The 14,171-nt window shown below is 41.4% G+C and overlaps 1 protein-coding gene across 1 annotated transcript in view; it reads right to left on the bottom strand.

Moving 5' to 3' along the window:
• Positions 1-14,171, bottom strand: part of LOC147314975 (protocadherin-16-like) — a 78,543-nt gene that overhangs the window by 16,458 nt on the left and 47,914 nt on the right. The window contains exons 3-7 of the mRNA XM_086262101.1: positions 3,514-3,702; positions 2,585-2,816; positions 2,216-2,452; positions 1,086-2,114; positions 74-261 (exon numbers count right to left, since the gene is read on the bottom strand). Coding sequence (XP_086118227.1) covers positions 74-261; positions 1,086-2,114; positions 2,216-2,452; positions 2,585-2,816; positions 3,514-3,702 — 1,875 coding nt within the window. The remainder of the gene's footprint in view (positions 1-73; positions 262-1,085; positions 2,115-2,215; positions 2,453-2,584; positions 2,817-3,513; positions 3,703-14,171) is intronic.

Raw genomic sequence — 14,171 nt, forward strand, 5'->3', positions numbered from 1 at the left:
AAACCAGATTTTCAGCACTCTATGATAGCAATTTATTTTCTGCCAAACAACATTTGTGCTCTTTCGACATTACCTGAATTATGATGTTTTTCCCTGACTGACTGTGGATGAAAACAGGGTCGTTGTCATTTTCGTCCAGTACAGTGATGAAAGCGGTGCCTGTGGCGCTACGAGGGGGTGAACCTCCGTCTTGTGCCACCACCAAGAGCTGGTAAGTAGACTGCTGCTCTCTGTCCAGAGTCATCCTTGTGCTGATCTCACCTGGGGACACAAGTAGATAAATGAGAGAGATTTTATGCACAGGCACAAGTCCACTGGAATAATGATGAGTCTTAAGAGCCAGCCGGCTTTGATCAGTGACACATAAGTAATAGACATGAACAGTGTGCAGATCTGTTCGTACACAGTCGGATACACGTTCATACACACAAACAGAAGATTTCTGAGAGGTTGGAAGATGCTCTAGAGACTCACAACTCTGCTAGAAGCTGATCACAAATCAGAGCCCGAGTCTCCACCTACAGACTAGCAGGCTCAGCAGGCCAATTAGAACTCAGCAGGATGCTTAGTGCTGCTGTCACCGTGATCTAACTAATTTATGACAGTGGCAGAGGGGCAACCTCAGTCTCTCATCTTTTAGAGATGTCTCTCTGACTTGACTAAATTGTGTTTTTCCACATGCTTTTCATTCAGGAAAAATTTATTTTTTTGGTTATTTGAGCTTAGTTTGACCATAACACAATTTTACAGACAGATAAAATGGACATAATTAAGCTGATCAATTAAAAATTTCCAGTCAAGCATGTGCCAATATCTTCAAAGGCTGATCTTCTGCAAAGCCTTGGAGATCAATTAAACAAATAATATCAGCTTCCTTTCTCATCTTATCTCCTCTGTCACTGGTGAACTAATGTTTTTGCATGCCTGTTCTGTTCTTTAGGCAAATCAAATTTTTATGCCTTCATTACCTTTTTTGTATAAATATGCATATTTATATGGTTGCTTATTAAAATTAAACTAATCAAGCCACATTTTAACACTTAAGTCTAACTGACTAATCTCAGTGGATAAAATTTTCAGTTAACCTGTGTGGGTGTTAATCTGAAAGTGACGGTCAGGATGCAGAAAGCGGTAAGCGAGGCGTCCGTTGGGGCCGCTGTCGCGATCTGTGGCCAACACGTGACCAAAGCCTGTTCCCGGAGGCAGGTTCTCTCTCACAGCCATGAAGACCCTTTCCTGCGTAAGCCGAGGAGAGTTATCATTCTCATCAGTCACCGATATCCGCACTGTGGCACTGCCTGTCTTCTTTAACTGTCCATGGCCTGTACTGGCTAACACTGTCAGGAGGTACATGTCCTTGACTTCCCTGTCCAGGGCACTCTTCACAAACAGCCAGCCGCTGTCTGCAGCAATGCCAAAACCTGCAGCATCTCCATCTGGACGTAAATGATATGCCAGGGGAGCAACGTGGCCAGAGGTTGGTGTTTCTCTGTTCAAAGCTCTGACTTGCAGAAAGCGTGTGCTTATTGGAGTTCCTTCTTTTAATTCAACGCGGTATGTGAGGGTGTCAAACACAGGACCCTGGTCGTTCTCTGCCTGGACATGAACCACAAGCATGAAGGTGGCACTTAGCTGGGGTACTCCACTATCCTTGGCGATAACCTGGAGGTCATAACGGGGGGTATTCTCATAAGAGAGGCTCCCTACCAATCGAATCTCTCCACTGCTGCGCTCTATGCTAAAAATCCTCTGGAGTCCATTTGAAGAAGAAAGGTCAAAGGTGAGTTGTCCATTGACTGCTGAGTCTCTGTCCTCAGCTTGGACACGATAAACTACTGTGCCCATTTCTGTATGCTCTGGCAGCAGCAGGGACTCTGAGGATGAGGGCAGGAAAACAGGTGGGTTGTCGTTGACATCTGCAATGGTAATGTGGACACGGGTCTGGCCAAAGGCAGGAGGGTTGCCGCTGCGGGCCTGCACCTCCAAATCAAGAGCTGATTGGGCTTCATGATCCAGGGGAAGACTGGTCCTTAGGGCCCCGGTGTCAGGATCAACTGTGAAGTAGCCTGCAGGGTCTCCGGAGCTGATGGTATAGGAAATATCTCTAGAGATGCCTGAAAGATGTAAAATTACAAAGACAGGTCACTGAATTATAACATTTTTGGGGGGGGGGTTTACAGAAGAAGTGTCAGATTAAGGTGTCTGTAGTCCGCACCTGTTTTACTGCTGGCCTGGACGATTCCCACAACAGTCCCGCGCAGGACGTCCTCTGACACGGTGAAGTAATACTGAGTCTTTTCAAACACGGGCGGAGCCACTAAACCTGCCACCACACTAATGTTAACTCTGGCATTCACTAAGGCAACAAGACCACCACCATCCTGAGCAGAGATAACCATTGGAACGACAGAGTTGGCCTTCCCATAGACAGATCGAGACAGTGAGATCACACCTATAAAAGGATTCAAAGATAATACATTAACAGGCAATTTTGACATCACACAATATCATAAATTGTTTGAATTATTTCTGTAAATCATTATAAAAGTCCAGAGCAGGAATGGGGAACAATATTTACACTGACCTGTGTCTTTGTTGAGAGTAAAGTATGGAGAAGCCCCTCCAGGCACTGTTTTGTATGTAATTCGCCCATTCTTGCCTGAGTCTGGGTCATAGGCTGTCACTCTGACAACAGATGTCCCAGGGGCACTCTGTGTGCTCAAACTAACAGCATAACTGAGAGGGTAGAAAGCGGGTCTGTTATCATTAATGTCCACCAGATCTACCCTGACATAGGCCACTGAGCTCAGTCCACCCTGCAGAGGAAACAAAAAGCTCTTTTGTTATACCTTCACATATTAAATCATGAACAGTAAAAACATACCTGAAAGCAGGATTTAGGCCACATTAACAGCGCACATAGACCACATTAATGGTGGAAGTAAAAACCAGCAGTAAACCCAGTTAAGATTTCGATGTATGGCGTAGCCTCTAAAATATAGTCCCAGGAGGTTCGCGTAGGGACACAGATTGATAGTTTCCCTTGGGAAAGAGCAATATGTCATGACCCGTGGAGGGTGAGAGGGCTTGCTGCAACCCAAGTCTGTTTCATAGCCTTTTCATTTGCAGAAATACAGTGCAGGCTTTTCATTTGGACCAGGTGGCAAAAACGAGGAAGGCGGCAGTCCAACTTGTTAAAATATTACTGCCTGACAGTTGAGGTATTTTCCTTCTGATTGCTTTAACATGCCCGCAGTAATTTTCTTTCATTTTTAACTTTTTCTTCTTTAAGTATTTTTTGGCAGTCAGTGCACAGGATGCTGTACTAACTTAAGTCTACCTACCAAGGAGAACTATTCAAACTTGGGAGGGGGACAACTCAAAAACTCATTTTTTTCCCTGCACAGTTGGCCACATCTCTGCTCTCCTGTCTATAAGAAAAGCATGGCTGCTGTGTTTATGGGATTATACTGCAGCTCTGTGGATTCATGATTTCAAAGGGCGGTGGCTTACCCCATCTACTGCAGTAACAGTAAAGTCGAAGCTGGCTGGTCCTTGATCTCTGTCTAGTGCAGCAGTAGTGCAGATCTGGCCAGTCTCCTTGCCAATGGTGAATTTAGAGGGAACAGCGCTGTTAATGCCAGAGCCAAGAGAATAGGTAATCAAGCCATAGGAGCCACTGTCTGCATCTGCCGCAGTCACCTACAGAGAGGAAAACATGCTATGGGTTAAACAGTCCAACATTGCACATTACAATTAAAATTTATTAAGTTGGAAGGGGAATATCTCACTGGATAAACTCAGCACTTTCCATATTCAATTACGTTACTCTAAATCCTCATTAGATCAAAACTAATTTCTATTAGTTGTAAGAGTCAGGACAGTCCACAAACTGAAACAGGAGCACCATACCAGGTGCCTTTGAAAGCATCTTTGGATCCGTTCTTTATTGTTTATCCGAGCCAGAACATGAGCCAAACAGGCCCTCTGGCAGAAAGAGCTCTGAGGGAATGAAGGGGGGGGGGGGGGGGAAGGAGGATGACTTCTACAGGCTCTGGGAGGCCTGCCAGTGGGAGAAACTGCCTGCTTCTAGAGTAGTGTGTGTCTGCAAAGGACAGTGACAAGAGCGGCTGGGCAATGGTGGGATACCACACATTATATTTTAGTGCAACGCATTACAACCTGATGTGATGTCCTGGTTGCAGTCTGGTCTTAATAATGCTGCACATTTAGAGAAGGATAGAACCACTGGAGCTATAAAAGCAGCTCCCAAGCCATCAGCCAAGAAGCCAGCTCAATTACTGTTGGATCTCCCAAGACAGCACAAGGCAAACACACCAATCAGATCAACCCCTGGGTACGAGCAGCATAATTGTTTGCAAGTGTTGGTGCTAGATCGCAGATTAGAGTAGGGTTAAACCTCACAAGTTGATTAGAATTCTTCTTCCTTCCATGTTTTATAAATGAATCCTTTTAGCAAAAACACTAATTGGAATAAAATTGAGCTCATGGTCTGGTGCTCCAACGTGTAGCAGCAGGGAACCTCATCTGTGAAAGAGGGAGCACTCATCAGAAATATCGCCAAGAAAAATAAGGCAAGCCATGGTTATTATCAAATCCTGACTTTTAAAAAAGATGTTACTTGTATGGCTGTGAATGGATGGAAATCATTCACTTGAGGTGATGAAGGTTTGTCTGCAATAATTTAGCCTTCATCTCTTTCCTGAGCAGATGGCAGACGGGGGACTCAGCAGAGAGCCCTCTTGACTGTAACTCCTAACAGAGGGTGAGTGGGGTGTTGGAGTGAGAGAGTCGTAAGGCTGGCAGAGATGCAAGCCAAAGAGAAGAAGAATAATAAACCACACGAGGAAAGGGGAAACCAAGAGCAATACGAGAAAAGCTACTCTTTTAATGTGCAAAAGCTGTTGCTTACTTTTTATCATTTAGCAGGGGGGGACAAGTTATTTATAACAACCCCAAAGATTTATGTGTTTGGTTTACTCATATTTGTGTGATGAGTGTCAGCTGGGGGGAAACTGAAGGAGCACCTTGGTGTGAATACCTGAATGTTGTTAAAGAAAAAGATAGCAGATATGCAACAAGCATTTCCCAGCAGATCTGCAAGAACACATTTCCTCTCTTGTGACTGAACCTTCAAAAACCTTTACTGATTGTAGAAGCTATGATTTTTTTTCCCATTTTGGGCAAAACCTTCTATAAAAACTTTTTAAAAGTACACCTACATACAGTGTATGAAAAAGAAAGAAAAGACAAGAAAAAAATGCTTTCAGTAAGGTGGCAACAGGAGCTTTTTTAGTCTATTCAGGCTAAACAGCAGTTCACAATGAAATGAGGCTGTTTTTTGAGTTAAAAAAAAATACCAGCAAATTGTAAAAAATAAGCGTGGCACAATAAACTGGGTAATTGAAACCCCTACTTACAGTATTTTACCGTTTTTACAGTTGTTTGTTGCATGAGCGCACAGCAGTGGTGGGGGAGGGGACGGTCACATTAAGACATTTGATTGGGCAATCCCAGTGTCAGTAATGAAAATGAGCCAGTGTGCTGCTCAAAGTCCCTGATTACAAACTAAAAATAAAAGTAGATTAAGATGAATAAGCCAGAAAACATCAGACAAAATTAGATTCAAAAAAGTAATAAGTAAAAGCCTTTTCTTTTGGGACGTTGCATAATGTTACAGTTCTGCACTGGTGTCACAGCGAGGAGTCATGCATTATTCATACTTGTTTATGTCCCTTTCATGCATTCTTGGTTTAATTACCATTCTATTCTAACCTTTTATACTATATATAACTTCCAGAAAGCACATTAAGGCTTAACCTCAACCACATATACATATTGTAAATTTTAAAACTGGTAACCAGACAAGTCATTTAACATCTGCTCGATATAAATAGGAATTCTCCACCCAATGCAGCATAGAAAAATACCAGTCTCCACTATGCTGTATCCATCACTAATATCAGGTGCCTCTGTTTCAGTTTCCCAGTGACTTTGTACTCTCTCCTCTGGAGTGTATAGGTATTACACAAACTTTATTTTTATTGGATTAAAGTTCAAAAGCAAGAGTAAGCTTAGATCATCACCAGCAGCCAGCAGTATTCTCCCTACACTTCATGTATGTGAGTGAGGAATGATGGGAGCTGTCTTATCAGCAGGGGAAAGGCAACGTTTGGCTGAGTCCTTAGTAAAACAAGCTGGACAAATCCAAAGATAACTGGGGAACTTTGTGGTTCTCCCATCAGATTCCAGGAGACTTCCAGAGGAGACTTTCTGACTGACTGACTGACTGACTGTCCAGTCAAGAGAACAGAACTCACAGGAGAGAACAGGATTTTGTATATTTATATATAACATGTCCAAATGAAATAATGATCTTGAGGCTTTTTCCTGCTCTATTGTTTTCTGGGCCGTCTAATATCCTAATACTGTGGTCTGGGAAAGAGCCTGGCCTTTATTTTCTTTTCAGAAGGCCAGGATTTGGGTGATTTCTATTTTTGGATGTGAAATTTCCCAAAATGCCTTTTCTAATCATTGAATGTGGCTTTTCAGTTCTTGATCATAAATGTATGAGGTTAATGCAAACATATGTATGTGTGACCTTATTTGTCCATAGCTAGTGCTCCCCGCTAGACCTTCATTGTGCAGCCGTGCATAAAAACCACACCGTGGAAAGAACTAGTGCAAAAACCAGTGAGTAAGTGAATGATGCAAAGCTGGGCCCGCTGAAGCCAACAAGGGGTGAACTGAAGGCAATGTAGTTTTTATTCACGCACCCCGTATTTTAGAGTGCCCAGTCAAACAAATCCATCTCACGTATTCCTCAGCAAAACCAGCCAATCAGGACCGCAACTCTGCCAATCCAAACAGGCCACAAATGACGGAGTGCACATGTAAATGTTTGCCAACTGGGAAATCATCACACACATCAATCAAACTCTGCATGCACAAGTCCTGTGAGTGTACCTTAGATGCGTAAGCAAAGACACAAACGTACAAACATTGGGAATAAAGCGACTGCTCATCACAGTCTCGTGATGCTTGCAGAGCAAGACAGCAAGATCAAGTTAATTCTGAACTCCGATGACATCAAACTCCAAATATTTTTTTGTATTCTCATTGCAAACATACAAAACACAGATTAGTATGCAGCAAAACCAGAAGGGGCCCAAATTAAACAAAATACAGCAACAGTTTTAGAAAATACTGGATGACATTTCTAAATCTCTTAAGCTCATATTTATGACTGAGCTTTCTTTTATCTTTCTGGAGTAGTGCTTTTACTTACATATGTTGGCCAGACAGTTGGCGTGGGCTTAAAGAAATATTGTGTGGATGTTAAAAAGGAAAAAGTTTTCATCCTTAGGTTTAGAATAAAGGGGACCTTGTTTAGTGAATGATGAAGATTTATAAAAGGTAAGGGAAATTAGTACTCCACCCACTACATAGATTTCAGCAGGCATATTTATGATGTGGAACTTTCAGAGCAGTGACGCCGCAGTTTCTGACAACCCAGTGAGATTTAGAACAATATTAGACCCAATCACATGCATTTTTCACCACAACATGGTGAATTTCATTCAAAAATAATATTCAATGACAGCTGTACAGGCATGACAAGTTAAGCTCTTAATAGCAGGACTCACACAGGAGCAATCAGCAGGGTAATGTGATAGATTGATAAAGTGACAAGATCATTAAAGACAGCAGAGGCAAAGAGGAAAGAGTAGGCTCAAAGAAGTAAAACGAGTGGGTGAGCTGTAGAAATCTGGACTGAGAAATGCTTTGAGCTTTCACAGCTGGTGCGAAGCCCTGCACACTGCTCTGCCTCTATTGTCCTGGCATCACTTCTGAAGAGAGCAGAGAGGAGGAAAACGAGGTGGAGACCTCCTAAAGGCCTCTCTCAATAGCCGCTTAAGTAGCAGATGGGCAGGTCAGGGACTTTGTGACATGTCCCCCACCACACCAAAGAGCCAGGCAAAGACCACACCCGGGCAGTGGAAGGAAGAAGCCCGCTCACTGTTGACAAATATATCAAAACTCTAAACATTTGTAGCACAGCCTGTACCGTCTGGATTAGGACCAACCATATGTGAAAGATTTCAGTGATTACTCATGAGACAAAAAGCTGAAACATTCACAGCATAGTTTAAGACATGTGTAAGGTCTATAAAATTGTGACATTAAATACTGCCAAACTGTGGCCTGTGACGTCTAGCTGTTTTTGTGTAAGTGTGATAAAGGCAATGAAATATATCAAGTATCTCAGAGTATCATCCATATTGCCCCATTGTGTTCCACATATGTACACAGAGAAGGTCTGAATATGACAAAGCAGGGCAGAAACATGGTATCCCTAATACACTGCAATCAGGGTACCATACTGTAAAGCTGCAGCAACGCCAGGACTGGTTAAACGATTTGTTTTAACAGAGGAGTTGTTGTCCTGTGTATTTTAAGCATTTTGGGAACTTGTGTAAAGTTAATAACAGCTTATAAACTGATATTTCATCAGTACAAATATTTGTCTTAGTGCTGATTCAACAGTAAAGATAAGTGGTAATCAAATATATCAAGAGTCACCCTCTGGCCAGCATTAATATCCACATTGAATTCAAAGAAATAAAACTGTCCTTTCACTGTAGTAATTGGTTCCAACTGCCCTTGCAGGAGTAATGAGCCAAGAAACACCAACAGCCTCCAAGACACCAGTGCTGATGTAGGAAAAAAGCTAAATAGTGGCTTGAAGAAAGTGTAAGACAAAAGTCTGTAAGTGGAGCTGAAGGATTAATACCCAGAACCACATGTTCAAACCTCACTGCTTTTGCTGTAAAAAGCAAAGAAAAAATGGGCTGGAAGTAGATTCCTTTGACAGCCGCACAAATTGCATTGTAGTAGGAATGACTTTAGATACAACTCCTTGGGAATAATGTTTTACATCAACTCCTAATTATTGTTATACCTCAGCATCAATGTACTGGCACCAACAATATCAAATAGTTTTATAATTACGCACAACAGCTTTATATACTTTATATGCATTTGAAATTCACATAACATTCAGCATTACTGCATGACTTAAACATGAACTATATCCAGATATGCTGTCTCTGTCCACATAAAGAACATCTGCTATACTGGGTATCCCAGTAATACACGATATAACTGTCAAAGTCAGTAACCATCTTAATCACACCAATTTCTCCCCCCCAAAAAATATCATGCTATTTGCCAGTTGCCAAGTCATATAATCAAGAGCTATCCTTTCACAAAGGTAATAGGTTCCAACTGCCTTTGAAGGGGGAATATACGAGCAGACGAGAGTTGCAGATGATGATTAACATATTTCCTTTACGCATGCTTAAATGTAAACATGACAGGTACGCTTTGAGGTTACTGCAAAAAAACAGATAAATTTGTGTTTAATTGGTTTGCAGCAGTGAAGCAGTATTTTGCCAGATTATGGCTCTAACTGGGCCTACTTTTAGACTCTCTCAGAAAAAAGAAAGAAAAATCAGAAGTACTAATTTCCCAATCAACAGTGGTTCCATGAAGTGCTGCTTTTTATCCCTGTCTGAGTAAAGCGCAGAGAGGGATAAATGTGAAGGAGCTAGGTTCAGGGCAGCAGGTTACTATATTGCATGGAGCACATAGCTGGCAAAGGAACAAAGGGGAGGGATATAAGGACACTTAGAGCTAGACTGCAGACAAGGGAAAAGTAAAGTTTCTGAGTCTTTCCTACATCACTCACTATAATACTACAGTACTTAAAGCAGGTAAGTTGAAACATCATAACAGAAGTTCTGTCTGTAAAGCAGGTAGAAGTCACGTCTCCAAAAATTCCATGTAATTGTAATTTTCCAGAAATGATTTGGGAGCATCCACATTCCCCAAACAAATTTTGTTACTGGCAATGTATCTTCTAATCATAGTTCTCTTTCTCGAGCAAGCCTCATTTCTTTATATTTTACCTCCTTAAGTGATAGTCCTCCAGGCTTTTTGAGGGTCTTTCAAAGATCTCTGTGGGCATTGGCTGCTTTTTCACTCATTTTATAGTCCATTCAATGTACCTGAGTGTTTGCAGAGGAATGTTGGTTTGTTAAGAAACCTACAAATCATAGAAGTACAGAAAAGGCACCTAACTTAAGGGGTGAATCACTGCTGTGTCTATACATAATGACAACATAGCAAAGAACCAATTTTAAATTGCATCTTTAGGCACTTTATGGCTAGGAATCGTTTAGTTTGCTCCAGATTCTTTAGCTGAATTTATGAAAAATGCCAAAGATAACACAGTTTGACAGGCATAAAAATGTATTTTTTTATGGTGATTCACAAAGAGCTATTACCCAAGTGTCTCCTGGATAAGTGGAGAACAAAAGAAGAAGTGGCAGGCCTAAAAAAATATCTACAGCAGATAAATAGTATCTGAAACAGGAAAAAAATCCAGCAAAGGCAGAAACTGAGAGATGCATCTGACACTTCGGTTGAAGGACGGAGGACCTTGTCTACTGCTCAGTTTAATCACTTCAGTATCTGAAAAACTGCCTGCCACTAGCTGCCTTGAAGATACTGTGGATTTTTTTTAAAAATAAAATGGTTCTATAGTGTAGTGGTTAACACATTTGCCTAACAAAGGAGCATCTAATGTTGGCTGAAGGCTCATCAGAAATGGTGTGAATGGAAGGGTGGCTGTCAAGAGCACATGCTTAAGGAGGGAAAATGGAGAAAAGGTTGAGCAATGCCAAATTACACAACACCTGAACTGAAAATCAGTATGATTAGGTCTCATGGAGTGATGAATCTGTATGGCAGCATAAAGGCAAGTAAATATCACAGCATAGCACTTTGTACCTACAAACTATAGACTTTTAGATTACTTAGTATAAGAAAAAAAGAGAACAGGTAATGCGATTCCTCTGGAAGAAAGCACGACTGCTGACCAGTAATGTTTAAAAAATAAATCTTTTCTGTGGTATTATAATTCTAAAAACTTAACCCACAAGACTCCACAGAGTTTCAAAACATAACTCCTAGTAATCAGGTCAAAGCTTAGGATACATTATCATAAATTTGCCAAAATGAAGCTCAAACAAACAAGTACCCTTACAATGGCTCATTTTTCCTTTTTTTATTTATAAAGAAGGAATCAAACAACATAAGCAATGTAGAGTCTAAATAAATAACAAACAAAAAACTTGCAATACCCATATTTTATACTCAGGCCCTCTTTGTACTTTGCAATTTAGCAGTTGTGAAAAAAGTTCAGTTGTTAGGTGGCCTACATTTTTTTTCATTAGACTTTCATTTAAAACTGAAGCGTCTGTCTTTCATCTGGACCTCGCATCTGGAAGTCATTAAGCGTCTAACCATTTAAGGAGAGACAGGTCCCAAAAAAGGCCAAACGAACAGAGAGGAGAGGTATTATGCTGCTGAAGAAAAAAGGTACAGCTAATAGAAATAATGGAAACGGAGGGCTATTTAAGAACAGACATGCAATACTATTTTTCAGCTTTTAAATCATGTGTGCGAGTTAATACACTAGAAACTCAACACAATAATGATGACAAAAAAGTCTGAGGAAGTATGACAGGTACACACCGACAGCTGCCCTGTAAAAACTTTCTGCACAGTCCTACTTTGTCTACCAGCATATCCAAGGTTGTCAAGAACAAATGTGATTCCAAGTGTTTTTAAAGTTTTTTAAACTCCTGTGTGTACTAACCTATCCAGTGAGAGCCTTGACCCCAAAGGTTCAACTGAGAAATTTGATTTGCATTTCTTTTTCAAAATATATTCTGAATAAAGTCCACTCTCAGTGAAAAGGGATTGTTTTCATTAAAATTTGAAAAGCAATGTGTGAAAAGGTTTGCTCAAATTAGTGGGAAGGGCCTACATGCCAAACATGCTGCTGGAATTGATTTAGGCTTAGAAATTGGGAGGAATTTTGAATTTTGTGCAGCGTTTGCCACAGCTTGCAAACTTCTTCCACATGATAGCAAGGACAGTTCTTGGAGAAGGCTTTGCACTGGCAAGAAAAATAAATGTGACAAAAACTCCACTGGGTGGGTAAGCATGCTGCTGGCGTGGCATTAACCCCTGGCCACCTGGAATGACAGAGGCTCCATCTGAGGGGCTCCTGCTCAAGACATTAGCTTGTTTATTTTTCCAAAGGTCAGATGTGAGAAACAAACCTGACTTTTTTTTTTGTTTTTTTCTTTTTGTGAATGCTGGTTAGTCGCCTGTTAAATCACTATGTTGACGAGTTAACTGGAGGAGCTTGTCTTCTACTTAGTTTCATTTCAGTGGCTGTGAAATTATTTGCCACAAGCTGCTTTGGAGATATTGTGGATTTTTTTTATATGAATTGGCTCTGTAGTTTAGTGGTTATCACATTGTATAACGAGGACTATCCAAAATCTCTGCCAAATATGTGGATCCAACCATTGTGGCAATCCCTTATGGATAAGGGAGTAGCCAAAAGAAGCTCTTATTATCTTTTGATCGACTAAATGCAAAAATAAAATTCTTAAATTAATAAAAATTTGACTTATTCAGCAGTAACATATATGTAAATGGACTGGTAATTCTTTAGCACTTTTAACTGCAAAACCTTCGATAAAGTGCTTTATTAAATGCCTAAGCAACTTTTCTAATATTCCCACACACACTCACACTCCAGTGAATGCACCAGTGGCCCCTCGGAGTTCTTACACAATGATACTGTGACAGGCAGGCTAGATGAACCAGGCCTCAAACCTCCAACCTTCTGTAGACAGCCTGCTCTAGCTCCAAAGCAGACTGTATAGTGTGGTGGATGCATTTTCACTGAACTGTGTAACCCCACAAAAAATTCACCTAGCGACCAAGACCTTCTCAAGGTCCAGTTTGGAACTGATTCTGGAAGCATGCTGAGCAAGATTCACTCTCACAAGACAAGGGGAGGTGACCTTACATCAAACACCCACAGTGAACCCTGTCAGGCTCTCGCTTGGCTCTGTTTCAGCCAGTCATCCCTTCCATAGTCCTCCAATAGCAGTGCTGAGCTCTGGTCTGCTGAGGCAGACCGGGCGGCGGATTGCAGGGCCTGAGTAGGTGGGAGGGGAACTAATATGAACCATGCACAGCACGGGGGTGCAGGAGTACTGATGTGGGTTAGGCGAGTACTACAGCTGCCTGCAGTGGGTGGGAGAATGCCCACAGAGCATGGCATGCACAAACAGAGCACAGATGCGGTGGCGGAGCCAAATTGGACCTGGTTACCAGAGATCCACGAGCTTGTTTGATGAGGTAGATAAAGATTATTCAGTGCTAGAGTTTGTGCTCTACTCTATGTGTGAGCCAGGTCTACAGCACAGGCTGCTACATTCCTCTGATCAAGCTGTCAGAAAATTTGTAAATACAAATGCCAACAAAGACCAGAACCTGCAAAGACCGGAATCTTATAGGCGATGAACTCTTTATCTTTGACGTGGTTTTGAATTTGCCAGTAGAGACACTCAGAGGAAGAACCATGAAACCACAAACTAATTTTAACCATCAGTGTTTAACATAAATCAGAACATGAATGAATCACAAATAATGGATAACACACTGGACAGATCCGATTCAAACTGTTCCTGTGCACTGGCTGATCATACAACAGATCCTTCTCTTCTACTTTAATAATCTTTAAAGTGGGATTTGAATTTGCTAGAAGAACAAAGAATGACATGCAGATGCTGGCTATGTGGCACATATGGACGCTGATAAAGACATGTAGCCAAAAATATGCACATACACTTTGTATGTTTTTACAGTATTGTCCCTGAGGCAGTGCTTAAGTCTGCAATCAGAGTAAGACTGGGATTGATTGGTGGAGTTTCTTAGCGCAGCAGAGGGAGCCATACCTGTGGTGTGGCATGGACTCAACTCTTTTAGTGCTCTGCAGCACCAGTAGGGCTCTAATAAAATACCAAAACTTCATTTCTCAACCGCTTTCATCTTACAGAAGGCAGGAAATGGGAGACGCACAGCAGCAGAGGAGTAAGCTTCCAAAAAAACACTGGCATTTTTAGGTGGTTGAATTTTGAGTAAAGGTTTCCAAAGTCATGAAATTCGAAAGATGTTTATTGACAGTCTACTGCCATTGTAATTTCTACCTGAAAACA

This window comes from Aulonocara sp. 'chitande type north' Nkhata Bay, linkage group LG14 (assembly GCF_057382095.1).
Source record: "Aulonocara sp. 'chitande type north' Nkhata Bay isolate Kocher_YH1m ecotype deep benthic linkage group LG14, A_spYH_male_GT1.1, whole genome shotgun sequence".
In the NCBI taxonomy this organism is placed as follows: domain Eukaryota; kingdom Metazoa; phylum Chordata; class Actinopteri; order Cichliformes; family Cichlidae; genus Aulonocara; species Aulonocara sp. 'chitande type north' Nkhata Bay.